At 39.8% G+C, this 17,637-nt stretch overlaps 1 protein-coding gene across 1 annotated transcript in view; it reads left to right on the top strand.

The window, feature by feature from the left end:
* The window catches only part of PLAAT1 (phospholipase A and acyltransferase 1), a 21,937-nt gene that overhangs the window by 160 nt on the left and 4,140 nt on the right, over nt 1-17,637 (top strand). The window contains exons 2-3 of the mRNA XM_019631023.1: nt 7,465-7,603; nt 11,384-11,652. Of these exons, the coding sequence (XP_019486568.1) occupies nt 7,465-7,603; nt 11,384-11,652 (408 nt within the window). The remainder of the gene's footprint in view (nt 1-7,464; nt 7,604-11,383; nt 11,653-17,637) is intronic.

Here is a 17,637-nt window from a genome sequence, read left to right as displayed (position 1 = left end):
GACTGGTATCTGGAGGTCTAGGGACCTGTGTGCCCTTCTTTTCTGTTTTGTCCTTTCTCCTGTGTTCCCATTCTGAAGTTGATCTTAGGCTGGAGGGTGGTGGCCGGGAGGGGTCCAAAGGGAGCGGTTCCGTGTGTGTCCTCACAGCGTCTGTGTGCTGGGTCAGGCTCACAAGCACATATGGTGTAGGCTGTGTGTGGAGCGAAGCAGGGAGGTTTTTTACGGCCACCCTTCTTCCCACCTTTGCTGAGTCAAAGACAGAGATGCTTTCGTAGGGCTCAGGGACCAGGATTTTCCCCGCTGGAATAAAGGAGCCTGTGTAGAGCTAGAAGGGGTCGTATTTCTAGTGGGTGTGATGTGTATTCGTATGTGTATGTGAACATTTCTAGGAGCAACAAAACAAGTTAACTTGATAGCCGCAGCGCCTAACACAGTCATAAAAGTTGGGGCAGGGATGTCCCAGAGGCTGGAAGGAGTGTCATTGCTTAGGCGCTGCACCAGGGCTGCGTTTTCACTGCTGGGCTTGGGCGTCTATGAGTGCGGTGCATGTGCGGAGGGGCGGTTCGTGGTGTAAGAGCAGGTGGGCGGAGGGCACCCCCCCCAACCCTGCGGTGACGCATGCGCTGGTGTCACAGGCGCTGGGGCATCTCCACGCGCTGGGGCAGGCGTTGGCGCTGAAGACCTCCCTGGATTGGGAGTCGGTTGCTGTTGGTTGTACCTCCGCCCATAGCAGATGGAGTTGGCCCATGGCCACTAGCAAGAGGGCAGCAGCTGCAAGGCCAGGGTGACCCCAGGACACCCTCTTCCCCCGGAACTGCCACTGGTGGGGGAAGACAACCCCGGCTTAAGAATGAGGTGTGCGGGGATAGGGAGGGAGGACTTCCAGGCTCCCAGACAACCTTGTTTGAACCAACTGTCATGGGAAAAGCTCGGATGGCTAGTAGAGATCATCTGTATAATCTAACCGGTACTCCTCTCTTTTACAAGTGGGAGAGCCGACTGGCAGAGCTGCGACTAGAAACTGGGTCTGGCTTACCAAGGCTTTATAAACCTACCATCCTCACTGAAGTGGAAATGAATAATAATAATACATTATAAAATCTTAGATTTTGGAAATATGGGTGGTGGTATTACTTTGGCATTCCGGACTAGGAATATGATTTAGCGTAGGAAAAGCCCAGCCACTCTGTCCTTGATTTTGGGCTCCGCTTTCCTTGATTCATTAAACATTTGCTCCACAGTTATTTGTGTCAGACACGCTGCAGGAAACTGGAGGTACAGAGATTAAACAAGGACCAGTCCTCCCACATGGAGCAAAAGGGAAATTTCCCCAGACACCAGTAATTGAGGCAGGTGTGGGAAACTCCATGGGCGTCAGATACAAGGAACCGTGGAAACTCAGGAGATGTCATTTCTGGCTGACTGAAGGAAGACCCCAGGGAAGGGGTGGCATCTGCCCAGGAGTGGGTCATTTGAGGGCATTTGGAAACGGGCAGTGCATGCCAGGTAGAATTTTCAGTGTTGACAACAAAATTCCAGGTGAGTGTAAGGAATAGGAATAGTTTGGTTTGCCTAGAATGTAGGAGTGGATAAGGAGGCCATGATTATAGAGGGGACAAGGTGGGGAGTCAGTCGTGGGGAGCTTTGGAGGGATTCCAAGCAGAGAATGACAGTGCAGTGATTGCGGATGGTTCATGTGGCTAGGGGTGGAACCCTTAGCTGGAGAGTAAAGATGTTGGAGCAAGGATCCTTCCAGCTATGAGGGTCTGTGAATCAGTCAGTCTGGAAGCACAGGGCTTTATGGAGCCATCTCAGTGCAGCAGGACTTAGGATAAAAAGCGCAGCTGGAGTGAGAAAGGGTCCGAACTGAAAGGGGAGACTGTTGGACTGTAGGGATAACCTGTGATCCTGTTTCAGACTTCTAGTAGCGTTCTCGGGAGCAGTTTATGAAAAAGTGCTCTTAGTATTCCTGTAAAACTGGTGGCCTCATGGACATAAGCAGCAGTTAATCAGCCTGTTTGTGTAGGGGGGTAGTTATTTTTTCTGATGCGTCCCCAGGGACCACCAACATGGACCTATAAACAGGGCAGCCTGTTTTGGCAGTTGAAACAGGAAATTTCTTGTACAAAGATTAGAGACTTAACTTTCATGCCACTCTTTATTATAAACTAGCTAAACAACTGTTAAAATGAAGTATTTTTTACCTTCAAGGTGACACACAGAGATTGCAGTAGAGGACTTTATAAATAGATCATTAATTGGTTCTGCGTTATCGTATTTATGAAGTGCTACATTACATACTTGTGCCTGAATAAAATGGGAAGATGTGGTCAATGTAAATCAAATTACCCAAACAGACAGGTTATAGCTATTTTCCTAAGGTCTGCGTCTGGGTATCTTCTAGATACTTTTAGCCCCACCTTGACACCACCCCTGCAGGAGCAGAGCAGGTGTTACCCAAGACCCCACTTCTCATTATTCACTGCTTCCACATATGAATATTTTTAAAACTTCCTGTTGTTGTTACATGAAATGTATATTCTGTGTGCTTTGCAGCTTCTCTTTCTAATACGTATTTGGAAAGAGGGAAAAGACAAAGTGTTGTCTAGTAGCAATTCCTTTGGTGAATGGTATTGATCAGTGGTGTAACAAGAGACCGTGCAGTCTAGAATAAGGAGACAGACCTGGAACTGAATTCTAGTTCTCTCACTACCTGTGTGACTTTGGGCCTGATACTTAACTCATGTAGTTTCAGATTCCTCATCCGTGAAATGGTGATCATAATAATTAGCTCACAGTTGTTAACTAGTCTAACCATGTGCGAGAAGAGTTGCAGAAATGTCAGCGAGGGAGGCAGTATGGTGTACATGGAGAGAAGCAGTTAGGATTAGGAGCCTGACCTTGGAGGTAGGCTAATCAGGGTCCAGGTGTGGGTTCTGTGCTTTCCTGTGTGTGATTTGGGGTGAGTTCCTGAACTGCTATGAACATCAGGTTCCTCATCTTTAAAATGGAGGAAATAAGTATGCCTATTATGTGGTGATGATTGGAGGATTACACTTAGCATAATTTCTGGAAAATAGAATGGAAGAACATTAGAATTGCAAGGGACCTTAGACGGCCTCCTTACCCTGAGACCACTCCCCCTGCCCCCCCACCATGGAAGTCTTATTTTTATCAACCTTGACTGTGCCTAAATATTCCCAGTGACAGAAACTGCTGTCTACACAGGTGCTCCATTCCAGTATTGGGTCACCTTCAATGAGAGAAAAAGTTTCCTCATATACAGCTCAAAACAGCCTCACTATAACTTCCATAGAGAACCATGTTGGTTCTCTTCTGTGCTTTGTTAAAAAAAAAAAAAATCATTGGTCGTTCTTTTTTTTAATTATTTTTTTAAAAGTAATTGTATTTTCACATGCAGTTTTTAAGAAATAATACAGAAAGATCCCTTGTGCATTTATCCAATTCCTCCAATAGTAACATCTTGCAGAACTACAGCACAATGTCACAACCAGGAGACTAACATTGACACAATGCAGATGGCAGGGTATTTCTGTCACCACTAGATGCTCTCACGTTGCCTTTTTTATAGCCACGCCCACCTCACTCTCTCTCATCACTTCCTTAACCCCTGGCAATCACTATTTGTTCCCTATTATTATAATTTTGTCATTTGGAAATTATTATATAAATAGAACTATGCATTATATACCCCTTTGTCATTGGCTGTTTTCACTCAGCATAATTCTCTGGAGATTCAGCTAGGTCATTGTAGGTATCAACACTTTGTTCCTTTTTATTCCTTAGTAGTAGTATTCCATAGTAGGGCTGTGCCACAATTTGGTTAACTCTTCACCTATTGAAGGTCATCTGGGTTGTTTCCAGTTTTGGGCTACTATGTTATAAGCTGCTATAAACATTTTCATACAGGTTTTTGTGCGAATGTAAGTCTTCATTGTCCTCAGTCCCTGGGATAAATGGCTAGAAGTGCAATTGCTGGGTCATGTGGTCGTTAAGATTTTAAAGAAGTTGCCCACTTCGTTCAGAGTGGCTGTACCATTTTATATTTTCACCAGCAATGAATGAATGATCCAGCTATTCTTCATCCTTGCCAGCATTTTCTGGGGTCACTATCTCATTGTGCTATCTCATTGTAGTTTTAATCTGCCTTTCCATAATGTCTAGTGATGTTTACCATGGCTTACTTGACATCTGCATCTCTTCTTTGATAAAAGGTGTCTTCGTGTCTTTTGCTCAAGTTCTAATTGGATTCGTTGCTTGTTTATTGCTCAGTTTTGACAGTTCTTCATATGTTCTTCATGCTAGTGTTTTCTTGGATATGTGGTTTATGAGTACTATTTTCTCCTGCTCCATAGCTTATCTTTTTGCCCTTTTAGCAGAGCTTTTACAGTGAAAATGTTTTTAATTTCGAGGTCATCTAATTGTCAGTTTTTCCTTTTATGGACAGTCCTTTTGGTATCAAGTCTAAGAACTCTGTTTAACCCAGATCCTGAGGATCTTCTCCTCTGTGTTTTTTTTCCCCCTGTGTTTTAGAGTTTTACATTTTACATTTAGTCCATGATCCATTTTGAATTATGCTTTTGTATACATATGAGACTTAGGTTGAGGTTTTTTTTTCCTTTTTCTTTTCTTTTTTTTTTCCCAGTGAAAGTCCAAGTGCTCCAGCACCATTTGTCGAAAATCTGTAAAATACCGTGTGACCTTGGGCAAGTCAACTTACCTGCCTTGTCCTGTTTCCTCTGTCTGAAAAATGAGGGGGTTGCACTGGGGGACTAGGTGGGTGTTATTCAGGCTCCTTTCTGGAAGGCCTGGGGTCCCAGGAGCCTCCGTAACAGCAGGAATGTGGAGAAGGTGGGGCGATCATGCCCCTCCCCGACTTTGTCCAGGGCAGGGCCGCTTTTTCAGGTTTTACATTTTTGTGGGTCGTCTGATAATCTGGTTTGATACAGGACCCCACTGCTAAAAACAAGTTTGGAAAAGAGTTAGGTAATATCTGAAGGACCTCTCTGCAGTAAATTGCTGTGATTCTAAATGTTTGGTGTCAGAAATCACTTTCCCCTTATGTATTTGCCTTCAGGATCCCCCGTTAGTTTCTTGAGATCTTACTCATATGAAACATTTTCCTTGTTACCCTTGTCATCCCTCTTTATAAGTACGATAGGCTTCATGAAATCAATTAACATATGTTTCATAAATCAGTTTACAAGTTAGATGTCAGAATTTAAAATGTGTTAACTATATTAAAATTTTGTAGTGGAATCATTCACTCCACAGAATTATCGTGGCTGAAAGAGAGGCTAAGGAACTAGAATCACACCTAAGCCAGGAATGAGACTCTCAACCTTTACAAACAGCCCTCTCTCTCTCTTACCATTTACCTGCCTCGCTCTTGCCAGTTCATGAAGCACTTGCAACAGCTTTTTGAAACCACAATTCAGACTGCCTTATGCTTTCTTATGCCTGCCTTCATAATGAAACTGAGACTCAGGTGATTTGAATGATTTCCCAAACTGACAGAACTGGCATGTAATAGGACCTGATACAAGAGCTGCCATTTTTAACACCTAGTCCAGTTGTTTTCCTCTATATTTTATAGTATAAAGATTTCTGTGGGTGTTTTCCAAAAGTTGGCATTTTCTTTCTACTGTCGCATTTTTAACCTGTAAAATGGGTTAATCACATAATAAATCCAAATAGTTGTAGGTTTTTAAAAAATGAAATGGGGTTAATTGAGAGTGCATTTGGAAAAAATGTCACACTATACAGTGCTCTCTGTTCCAATGGTGGTTATTACTGTAAGCTTGTGTAGGTCTCTGGATTCTAGAGGCAGCTGTGTGTGCCTGCTGATTGCTATTGATGGGAAGTGTGTTTGTTTGTATTCTAATATATTGTCTGTTTTTCCTTTTAGTACCCACGTGGCCAAATTGTGAACTGCCATATTAATAAGACACAAACATATTTGAGAGGGTGGTTAGACTTCATGGTTTCCATAAAGTTGTTTTAATAGTTATTTTTAAACAGATGGGCAGCTTACATTTGGCCACATTTCTGCACCAGTGTGATGATTAAAATTTTCAACAGATGGCATACAAATAGTTGGGCAAACTCCCTTCCAATACTAATTGTTGTAAAAGAGACTTTTAGAGTGCCAGAAAAGTGATAGCCTGTCTTCTCAAGTCCTTAGCCTATGCTATTATAGTTATACTTTAGGTGATTTGGAAATTTCCCTTCCTGGCACTTGGATTTAGTCTGTAAATGAGCGTACATATCTGCATTAGAGTGAGAGATGATGAGGAACGTTCTGTTGTCAATTAAATATTCAATGTGGATACAGCATTAAATCCCCTTGTGATTATTGATGGACGCACGTAACTTCCTCTTCTGAGTCATTCTACTTCTGTGGCATACATAGAAAATGGAACCCTCCATAAGAGTCTGTCAGAAACATATGTTTTTTTTCTTTTCTGAAAATAATTGATTTTAAAGGGAAAAAAACCCCTACCAAACTTAGAATTTTCAGACATAGTCATCATATGATGCGTTCCCCCACCTTCCAAGTAACCCTGCTTCTACACTGACCACCCTGCACTATTTCTGGAATCAGCAAGGAATCAGGGAGTAACCAGGGGGAATGTAGAAATCTGTGGGGGTGTTTGTGGTTGTGACAATGACAAAGGGCATTTACTGATATTTAGCGGGTGGAGGCCAGAGTGCCTAGGCATGTGCAGCACAGTTCGGCACAAGGAAGGCATGCCCTGGATCCTATAGGATGCCTGAATATCTGTGGACACTCATCTGAGTGTGGATCTTATGTCTGCTTAGATTAACTCACAGAGTAAGTTTTGCAATACAAGGTATACAGAATATTAACATTCATCTATGCCTCTGCTCTTTTGATTTTACTCTGCTGCTGTATGAAAGGCTGAAAGACTTCTCTTCTACTCTGAATCCTGACTTTTTATGCACAGTAAGGCAACCATATAGATACTTTATTATGTCATTTTGTGTAGTCATGGACTGAGCATTTACATAGTAAAGCAGGTATCCATATAAATTTCCTTCCCTTTTCTATTCCAAATAGGGTATCATATCAATATATTTGCAATTTTGTGTATACATCAATTATATTATCCGTGAATTTCTGAATTTAAAAACAGAGTTATAAAATGCTTATTATAATAAAGGAACCCTGGGGTTCATCAGGATGAGAAGTATTGCGATAGAAAATTAAACAATAGCAGACAATTCTTTCTCCACTTGTCCACTTGTCCACATAATGCAGTGTTGGAATCATTCAAAGAAAAGGACAGGGGTGTGAGCCTGTCTTTAATAAGGAGTTCAATCTCAATAAATCCTGTCTCCCTATGCTTCTATGGAAGTCCTAAACTGATTTTCTTTTGGGAAGTTGTATCAGCTAGACGGTGTTTGTGTCTGTCATTACAGATGGCGTTTAATGATTGCTTTAGTTTGAACTATCCTGGCAACCCCCAGCCAGGGGACTTGATTGAAGTGTTTCGTCCTGCCTATCAGCACTGGGCCCTGTACTTGGGTGATGGTTATGTTATCAACATAGCACCTCTAGGTAAGGTTTGTTTCCAGCAGCTCCTGGGAGCTTTTCAGTTTTCTTGTTACAGAAGGAATCATGAACAAAATCACAATATAAAACAAAATAGATGTGAAACGTATAAAGTGTATAAATATAACTGATCTAGGTTTAAAGAAGGGTATTTTAAGACCAAAGTGGCATTGAAGAAATCATGAAGGCCAATCAAACATCAAAATTTAAAATTTCTGGTTTAAAAATAAAACAATAAAAAAGTAAATCATAAGCTGGAGAAAATATTTGCCACAAACATGACAAGAGTCCATGTCTTTATATATCACATAGATTATTTCAATTCATTCAGCACCTATTTATAGATTACCCAGCGTGTGCCAAATGCTACTTAAACCTCTCCCTGGAAAGAAGGAGAGAGGGAAGGAGGGAGGGAGTTGGGGGCGGGGAGATGGGGGAGAGAGAGAGAGAGAGAGAGAGAGAGAGAGAGAGAGAGAGAGAGAGATGGAGCGAGAGAGAGGGAGAGAGAGAGAGAGAGAGGAGGCTGTCAACAAAACAGCAGCGTTAGAATAGAGATTAGTTATATGGAGAAAATAAATCATAGAAGTGGGATAGGAAATGCTGGAGGTTGGGGGATACTGTAATTTTAATGAGGTGATCAGGAAAATCTCATAAGACAGTAACATTTGTAAAACAAATTGAAAGAGATGACGAAACCAGACAGATGATATCTGGAAAAAGAGTTTCTGAGGCCATGGCAATAGCAAACAGCCAGATTCCAAAAAACAAATGGGTAAAGAGTTGTGAACAATTTGTAGAGGAAGAAAAGCAAAAGCCAATGCCTATCTTTAAAGGCTTCAACTTTCTGGTCATTTAAGAATTATAAAATAAAATGACTGATTTTATTCCTATCACATTAGCAAAGGTTAAAAAAAAATAACAATGAGGGGCCGGCCGAGTGGCTCAATTGGTTAATAGCTCGCTCAAGAGAGTGAGCTCTGAGCAACAGGGTTGCCGGTTCGATTCCCGGCCCAAGCTGAGCTGCCGCTGAGCTACCAACAGGTGGTAGGATGGCTCAGCTAAAAAAAAATAAAATAACAGTGTTGTTAAGGGTGTAAAGAAATGAACACAAGGATATTGTTGATAGAAATGTAAGTTAATAAAATAGTTCATGAAAACAATTTAATAATATAAGTTAAGAGGCTTAAAAGAATTCACATGCTCTGATCCTATAATTGTACTTCTATGAATCTATTCTTGGGAAATGCCTACAGAGATGTAGACAAACACTTCTGTATAAGAATGTTTATGTCATCTCATTTATAAGGGTTTAAAAAATAGACAATGGCTTAATGTTTAATAGGGGAATGGTTAAACATTATTTAGCCACAAAATATTATGCATCTGTGTTTGGCAGAATTCTTTAGTTTGAAGTAACAGAAGTCAAACTAAAATTAGCTTAAACAAACAGGCAAACTCATTGCTTCACTGAAGGAAGCTATAGAAAGTTCAGTGATGGTGCTGGCCTCAGGGATGCGTAGGTCGAGGGGTATGAGCACAAGACTCTCTGTTTTGCATCTGCATTTTTTTCTATCTGCTTTCCTCATTCTTCCAGCCATGTCTCTCTAAGAAGCTGAACTGATGACTATCAGCATCCTTAGCTCTTATTTTTATAATCTTGTGAAACCATTAGTAGCAGTAGCTAATGCCTGCCTGTTGTAGTTAGAAAAATCATGGAGAATGACTCTAATTTGTCCACTGTGGGGCCCATCACTGGGCCATCACTGTAACCTGGAGAATAGGATACTGATTGTCCACACAGAGTCTTTTTCAGAAAGATAGAGGCAGTGGTCAGATGGGGTGCTAGATAGACAAAAACAATAGCCACTATAAGAGCCATTAAAAATCACATTTCTGGACATGTTTGATTGCATGAGAGATGATCCCTGTATGATATTTTATTTGAAAATTCCTGATTAAAATGCAACATGTCATGTGATAACCAGTTTGCAAAGAAATAATATAAACACATGAATATATACACATACATGTACCTATGCATGTGTTAATGAAAAACATAATAGAAGTACATAAAAAAAATAGTAGTTACTTCTGGATAACAGGATAATGGGTGATTTATATTTACATGTTTTTGCTGTATTTTTATGCATTTTCTAAATGCTTCAAAATGAGCACAAATTTATTAAGAAAAATATATGCAAATAACAAATAGCCTAGAGTATTTTTTTCCTCAAGATATCTTTAAAAAGAAATATTTATAGGCCTAAGTCAAACTTACCTGAGAACTTCTGAGAATTTCTAATGAAGTAGTTTTTGCAATATTTTGAGATATCTGTCTCTTGTTCTAGAATATTGAAAATGGAAATGGCAAATAAAGTGACATTTATTGTGCAGAGCTGGCAGTTTCTGCACAGCCTAGTAATTAACACTTAGCAACTCTACGTTATTTCTGCAGTTTTTCACATCTGAAAAATAATATGAGATGTTGATGCTGTTTCTTTATTTTCGCATCTTAAGCTCCATATTAATTTTATGTGGTGCAAGTACTGAGCTTTGATCCTGTAGACTGAAATTCAATTCCTGTTCCTGTTTCATGTCAGTTAACCTTCAATTTCCTTATCTGTAAATTGATTGCTTCAGACTAGTTAAAAAAAAAAGGGATCAGTAATTCTAATTCGAACTAGGATATTTATACTCTAAGAACTTGTAATGTGTAAGGACTTTCAATGTGTAACACACTAACTGGAAATGCTGCTCCAATGGAAAGGTGCTTGAAGGATAGAAAAAAAGAGGAGTGGAAAATGAAGTTTGCTTCCAGTCATTACTAAAAGGGATAGTGTCTAAACACTGGTTATATAGAGACCTTTCCTCTTGTGATTTATTAGAATAATGGCCAAGCATAGCAGTCTTGGGCAGATGGAGAGGGACCAGAGCCTGGCATTAGAAGTCAACACTGGGGAATCGTCTGTCCCACATCAGACACTGACTGTGGCAGGTCAGGACACAAAGGTCCCTGGCAGTCTTAGGCAAATGCTTCCTCATACAGTAAGTTAAGATGGAGTGCCGGCACGGAGCATTAGAACAGGTGGGTAAGCCACAGCATGGGGCCACATCTAGCAGACAGTGCATCTAGGTTAGGGTCAATTCAGGACATGATTTCTTGGCCAAGACTTAAATTCTTGGCAAGACTTAAATTCTTGGCAAGACAAAATCAGTGTCCCCACCTGCCCCCACCTGACCCCATGCAGATTTCAAATTGGACCCCAATTGAAGCCTCGTTAAAACAGTAAGTGTAAAAAGTGGAGGTGAGGGTAAGGAGTGCAGCTTGGTTGCTAGGACAGTCCTACTAATCATAATGAATTACTACTAAAGCCCAGTGATAGTAATTGGGAAGGATTCACTTGCTGAAAAAGAGACTACTTAATAGAAAAAAACGTGGGCAATGGTCTTATCTGTACTGTTAGATACATATACCAAGATTAATAATAATAATAATATAATAGATAACTTATTACTCAGGAATGGATAGTTTTCTACCCAATTTGTTCAATGAAGAGATACAGGTTTTCAAAAGATTTCTTACATTTTCACTCATTCAGTACTGAATAAGTGTTATTGATAAATTACAATGAGTGCTTAAGGCTGGTAAGATTAAGTGTTTCCTCGTTTGAAGATAAGTTGGGAACAGCTGGGTTTAGTTATCCCACGGCTTTCAAAGTCTTTAGATGGCACTGGAGTTCATTGGGTTGGGTCACTGTATCTTGCTAACCAGAACTCTCCTTATAGAGGACGGCATTCCTGCATCATTTACAAGCGCCAAGTCTGTATTCAGCAGAAAGGCCCTGGTGAAGATGCAACTCTTGAAAGATGTTGCAGGAAATGACACATTCAGAATAAACAATAAATACGATGAAACACACCCTCCTCTCCCCATAGAAGAAGTCATGCAACGGTCAGAGTTTGTTATTGGACAAGAGGTGGAGTATGACATACTGGCCAACAACTGTGAGCATTTTGTGACTTTGCTCCGCTATGGAGAAGGAGTTTCAGAGCAGGTGAGTTTTCCTTTAGAGACATATAAGACGTTTCCTACATTGGGGAAATGATAACTACTGACTATGACAGTGTCCCCAGGCCTCAAACAAAATGACAAGAAAATATGAGAACACTGAAGGATAAAGAAGGGAATTGCATTTTCCAAAGTCTTGCAGCCAGTTAATGGCCAAACTGAGACCAGAACGTAGATAGCATGAATGTGGGGTAGAAGGAACTTGAAGCAGAATCAAGACCATAACTTTCTGTCAGTCTTATGGCTCTCTGTCCTTCAATTTCCCCCACATTGCGCCCTCATACAGCAATCTCAAATCAGTAACCTCATATACTAAAAAGAATATGCTAAAAAGAATGTTGACTTTTTTGAGTGGGAGATGGTAATTCTGAGATTCTTTTCCATCAGCCGACAGAGGTCAACTGATGGCATATCTTGGTGGGTTTGTAAATGATTTCTATCTCCTTGCAATGCTAGTTTCAAAGAAACTTTGTGCTTTTAAGTATATCCTTTGATTCACTGAGCTTTTGGATTAATTGATCTTATTTTTAAGGGAGCTTACAATTTTATCATTTACCTACACTAATTTGCAGTATGGCAGATTACTAACTAAAAGAACATACTTGATTCAATTGCCTTTTCCCTACCTATCATCCCACCAATTTAATTCCATGATTGATATTTTAACCTAAATATTTATTAAAGTGGTATAAGAGAATGAATATATAAATGCTTCCAGTATCTTGAAATGGTGGATTGGTTATATAAACATCTATTCTAATCAATGAGGTTGCAATTCATCTCAAGCAAGCTTGAGAAAATGGGAGATGGAACTTAATGAAACAATACATTTGTTTTCGTTAGGAAATGATCTAATTGGAAATTCGTTTTTATTAGGAAATACATTAACATAATGAGTGTTCTATTCACATGGAACAGTAAATTGCTTCTGAGCCACAGCACAGAGTATTATACATACAAATACATGCTCACCTTTGTTTTGGAAACTAGTGGTATAGCTAGAAATCAGGTCTATTCTTCTCCATTCTTAATGATAAAGTTGTCCACTGCAGTCAATAAGCAATTTTTTTAAATGTGGCTAGATAAAAAGGAATTAAAGTCATCTTCTTGCTTTGACTCACACCTGCAACCCATTCATCATCTTTTCACCTTCCATACCCAGAATCAAGACCCATAAAAAAATCATCATTCCTCAACAATAGAACTGTTCTCTATGTAGATGGCTCTGATGTAGCTGGTGCAGTGACAGCCTTAAGAACCCACTTAAGCTTTGGAATTCTGCTGATCTGAGCTTGAACTCCATCTTTACCACTTATTAGCTGGGTGACTTTGAGCATATTGTTTATTAGTTTCCTAATTTATAGACTGAGGTTGTTTTGTAGATTATAGGAGACACTGAAAATCTCTTAGCATTCTGTGTTAATAAATACCATGCCTCAGATGGATATTATTTTTAATTGCACTATTTTATAGATCTTTGTTGACACTCTTCAGTAAAATCTCTGCTGATCTCACAGGAAATACAGTACTTAAGTTATTATTTTTATTACTGTCAATAATTACTAGTATCACTACTAGTAATAGATAGTCTTAGATTAGTTTTTTTTAGACCCCTTAAGGCTTAGGGGTCTTGAACTTAGAACAGTTTTCTTGGGGAATGGCTGTGTATTTCCGTTAACTTAAAAAACTAAATGCATTTTTAAAAGATGAGAAAGGTAGAAGGATTGTGGCCCCATCTTTTTCCTCTTTGTGCTTTTCTGTATTTTTTACAAAAATTAATAGACTTTATTTTTTTGAGCGGTTTCAGGTTCGCAGTAAAATTGAGCTGAAAGTTTAGAGTTCCTATCGGCTCCCTCCCTGCCACACATGCATAGCCTTCCCCACCATCAGTGTCCCACATCAGTGTGGTGTATTTGTCACAAAACCAACACTCATAGATCATTATCAACCAAAGTCCATAGTGAAAGAAACCAGAATATGTTACCCAAAAACATATCACTTTGGCATAAAGATTATTTTGAGCTGAAGGCCTTGAGAAGAAGCAGATACAGAAAGGAAAAGCTCCCTGCCTAAAAGCAATACATAAATTTTCACAGGTGTCCCTCCTCCCCTCTCTACCAGGGAGGACAGAACTTAATCAGTGGGGACAACCCATGATTAAGGTAAGACCCTTATCAGACTGGAAAGGAATCTGCATAACAAACTTTACTAACTAGCCTCTACCTGTCATTAGTTTCCCATGTGTATTTACTTTCCCACAGTATGCCGCCTGAGAAGCCTAAAACTATTTTCCTTTGCCCTGTCATTTCTCTACAAATGTGTTGTTTCTTTTTTGAAAATGCTATCAATATAAGGCTGAATTCGAGGCCACATCTTTGAAACTCTTCCCTGAGTTTCTCCCATGCATATATGAGATGTGTATGTTCATAAACTTCTGTGTGTTTTTCTTTTGGTAATCTCTTTTAATACAGAGTTTCAGCTGAGAACCTAAGATGGGCAGAGGAAGCGTTTTTCCTCCCCTAAAACTAGTTTGCATTAGGGTTCACTCTCTTGCAGCACATCCCATAGGTTTTGGCAAAGGTATCATTACAGTATCATACAGAATAGTTTCTCTGTCCTAAAAATCCTCTGCGCTCTAGGCCTATTCACCCCTCCCTCCCCTAAATCTTCTTGTAACCACTGATCTTTTTACTGTCACCATAGTTTCACCTTTTCCAGAATGCCATGTAGGTGAAATTATACTAAGCAATATCCTTTTAAAATTCCTCCATGTCCTGTCATGGTTTGACAGCGCATTTCTTTTTATCGCTGAATAATATTCGATGGTGTGGGTGTACATTCACACCATGTCCACTGAAGGACATCTTGGTTGCTTCCAAATTTTGGTAATTATGAACAAAGCTGCTAGAAACATTTCTGCAGGTTTTTGTATGGATGTAAGTTTTCAGCTCCTCTGGGTAAATGCCAAGGAGTGTGATTGCTGGATTGTCTGGTAAAAATATGTTTAGTTTTGTAAGAAACCACCAAATTGCCTTCCAAAGTGGCTGTGCCATTTTGCATTCCCATAATCAGTGAATAAGAGTTCCTGTTGCTCCACATTCTCACTAGCATTTGATGGTGTCAGCGCTTTGGAATTTAGTAATTCTAATAGATACATACTGGTATCTCATTTTCATTTGCAGTTGCCTAAATATGTGTGATGTTGAGCATCTTTTCGTATATTTATTTGCCATCTTGTATATCATATTTGGTAATGTGTCATTTGAGATCTTTTGCCCATTCTTTTACTTAAATTTTTTAAAAATTAAACTTGGGGTGATATTGGTTAATAAGATTATGTAAGTTTCAAGTGTATAGTATTATACTATATTATGTGTGTATTGTATTGCGTACCCATCACCCAAATCTTAGTCTCCTGTGTCACCATAATTTGACACTCTTTAATCTCTTCAACCTCCTCCTACCTTTACTGTTTTTTTTTTATTATTAAGTTTATTGGGGTGACATTGGTTAGTAAAATTAATAGGTTTCAAGTGCACATTTCTATAATACATCATCTATATATTGCATTGTGTATTTACCATCCAGAGTGATTTATCCTTCCATCACCATATAATTGAGCCCCTTTTCCCTCATCTACCATCCTTCCCCCTTACCCTCTGGTAACCACTAAATGTAGTACATATTTACAATGGAGTATTACTCAGCCATAAGAAAAGATGAAACACTGCCTTTTGTGACAACGTGGATGGACCTTGAGATTATCATGCTAAGCAAATAAGTCAGAAAAAATTGAGAGCATGTAACTTCACTCATATGTGGGATATAAAACTGAAAGCAAAAAACTAACAAAAACAGACAACAGTTTTGTCCATTTATTAATTGAGCTGCTTGCTTGTTTTTTTTATTGTTGAGTTTTAAGAGTTGTTTGTATAATTTAGTTAATAATCTTTATCAGATTTGTCTTTTGCACAGGTTTTCTCCCAGTCTGTGGCTTATCTTTTCTGTATTTTAAAAAATTTCTAAAAATCACTATTTCTCAGTGTTGTAGTCTAAAAAAGTATTACAACCTTTGTGAAAGATGGAAGGACCCCTGAATGAGCCTGGACGAGCTAACGCACAACACACCCTGGCTGTGTGGCAGTGCATAGCACTGCAGCCTGGGAATCTCTGGGGAAGAGGCATTTGAATAAACCCTGCCGTCATCTGTGACTCAAGTGCACTTTGTCTGGACACAGCGCTCCAGATTCAGCTAATGTTTCAGTGAGCATGTGTAGTTGCTCAGAATGAGATCTTTTTCATAGCCCACGGGCTGAGAGCCCTGGAAAGGATGAAGTGGGCAGAGTCGGGTTTGGTGATTTCATAATCCTAAATCAGCAGAAAAGCCAAAGGTCTTGTTCATGCTGATTCACCAAGAACAGCCTGGGGTGTTATAATCTTGCAGATCAGATCCCATCACACATAACTCCAAGGGGTTATCCAAATTACATGGGATTTTGCCATCTTGAATGCAACCTGAAGTAAGTGTTTGAGATTTCGGAAACTGCATACAATGCCATAAGTGGCTTTATTATTATTGTATGTGGCCTGTTTGATCTCAGGGGATTTGGTTTAGGATCAAGTGGCTCATCCCCTCCTAGGCTGCTTGGATTTATGGGATTTCTCCCACATTTTATGTATCCACTGGCTGAAGCTCTCCAATGTCTTAGGTCTGCATCTAGCTGGGGCCTCCTTACCCACAGGATCCTGAGTTTTCCCAGGACTATACCCTGCTGCTATTTGGCATCTGTGTAAAGACACCAGTTACACCTTCCTATTTTTTCACTGCCTGCCGCATTTCCCTGTATCAAACCATCTTGGGATCTCAGCATCTGCCTGAAATTGTATGAGGGTTGGGCTTGATTTATAATCCTTGCTCCCTCTCTGATTATTGATTCTGCCCACCTTTGGAATTTTCTCCAGCATCTTGTATCTCCCTGCCCATTTTTGTACCCCATGAGCTATGTAGGTAGCTCTATGCTGCAGTGGATTCTGGCTCTCTTCTGGGAAATAGGTAGACTAATTAAAAATTAGAAATAAAATAAATAACCAATCAAATAAATAAAATTAGATTTGTAAACTAAAATAGGATTTGTCAGTTGTTTGCCAGTGTATTCTCCCTGGCAGGGAAGTTGGCAGAGCAGGGAGCTACAATCACAAGCCTTGTCCTTGCAGACCACAGAACAGTGTCATGGAGTGAATACTCCTGTCATTGCACTTCTTTCCTGGCCTTGGCTCTTGCTGCCGGTTCCTGACAGGGAAGCTACATTTAGGGAGGTAGCCTCGTGTCAGTAATATGACAGTGACAGGCTCAGTGGTGGGGGCCTGTGGGTTAGGCAGAGGGCATGTGAGCTGGGTCAGGCTGTCCAGCATCTGGGCTGGTCTCCAAAGTCATTTGGGAAAACGGTCTGGCTTTGTTTGAAAGCCTTATTCTTAAAATCACAAAGAGCAACTGTTGTTTTCAGAATACCTGATGACTCAAGTATCTGATATGACCTTTGGGTCATAAAATTACCCTCAAACCCATGCAGTTGGAAGGCGATATCAGTTGAGTGCCAGGAAAATCATGAATATTCATTAGATACCTCATCATGATGATGATTAATAATACCCTTAAAGCTATAAATGTCTGAACTCTCTTATGGACAATTGAGCTTGAGAGTGGTTTATTTTAGTTTGTCTACATGAGAAATTAATTTTTGACATGATAGTTAACATCAGTATTGACTTCTCTTAAAGCTTATCAGAATACAAATGTGTCTACCAAATAAGATTTTATCGGAATTTAGCTCAGATCACATCTGTGAGTTATTTTGCTAACCAGACATTCCTGAGTCAGGGGAAACACACACATACACACACAGAGACAGAGACAGAGAGAGAAAGAGAGAGAGAGAGAGAGAGAGAGAGAGAGAGAGAGAGAGAGAGAGAG

This window comes from Hipposideros armiger, unplaced genomic scaffold (genome assembly GCF_001890085.2).
Source record: "Hipposideros armiger isolate ML-2016 unplaced genomic scaffold, ASM189008v1 scaffold_971, whole genome shotgun sequence".
Lineage (NCBI taxonomy): Eukaryota > Metazoa > Chordata > Mammalia > Chiroptera > Hipposideridae > Hipposideros > Hipposideros armiger.
Note: the sequence above shows the minus strand (reverse complement) of the source record. Positions and strands in the feature narration are given on the sequence as shown.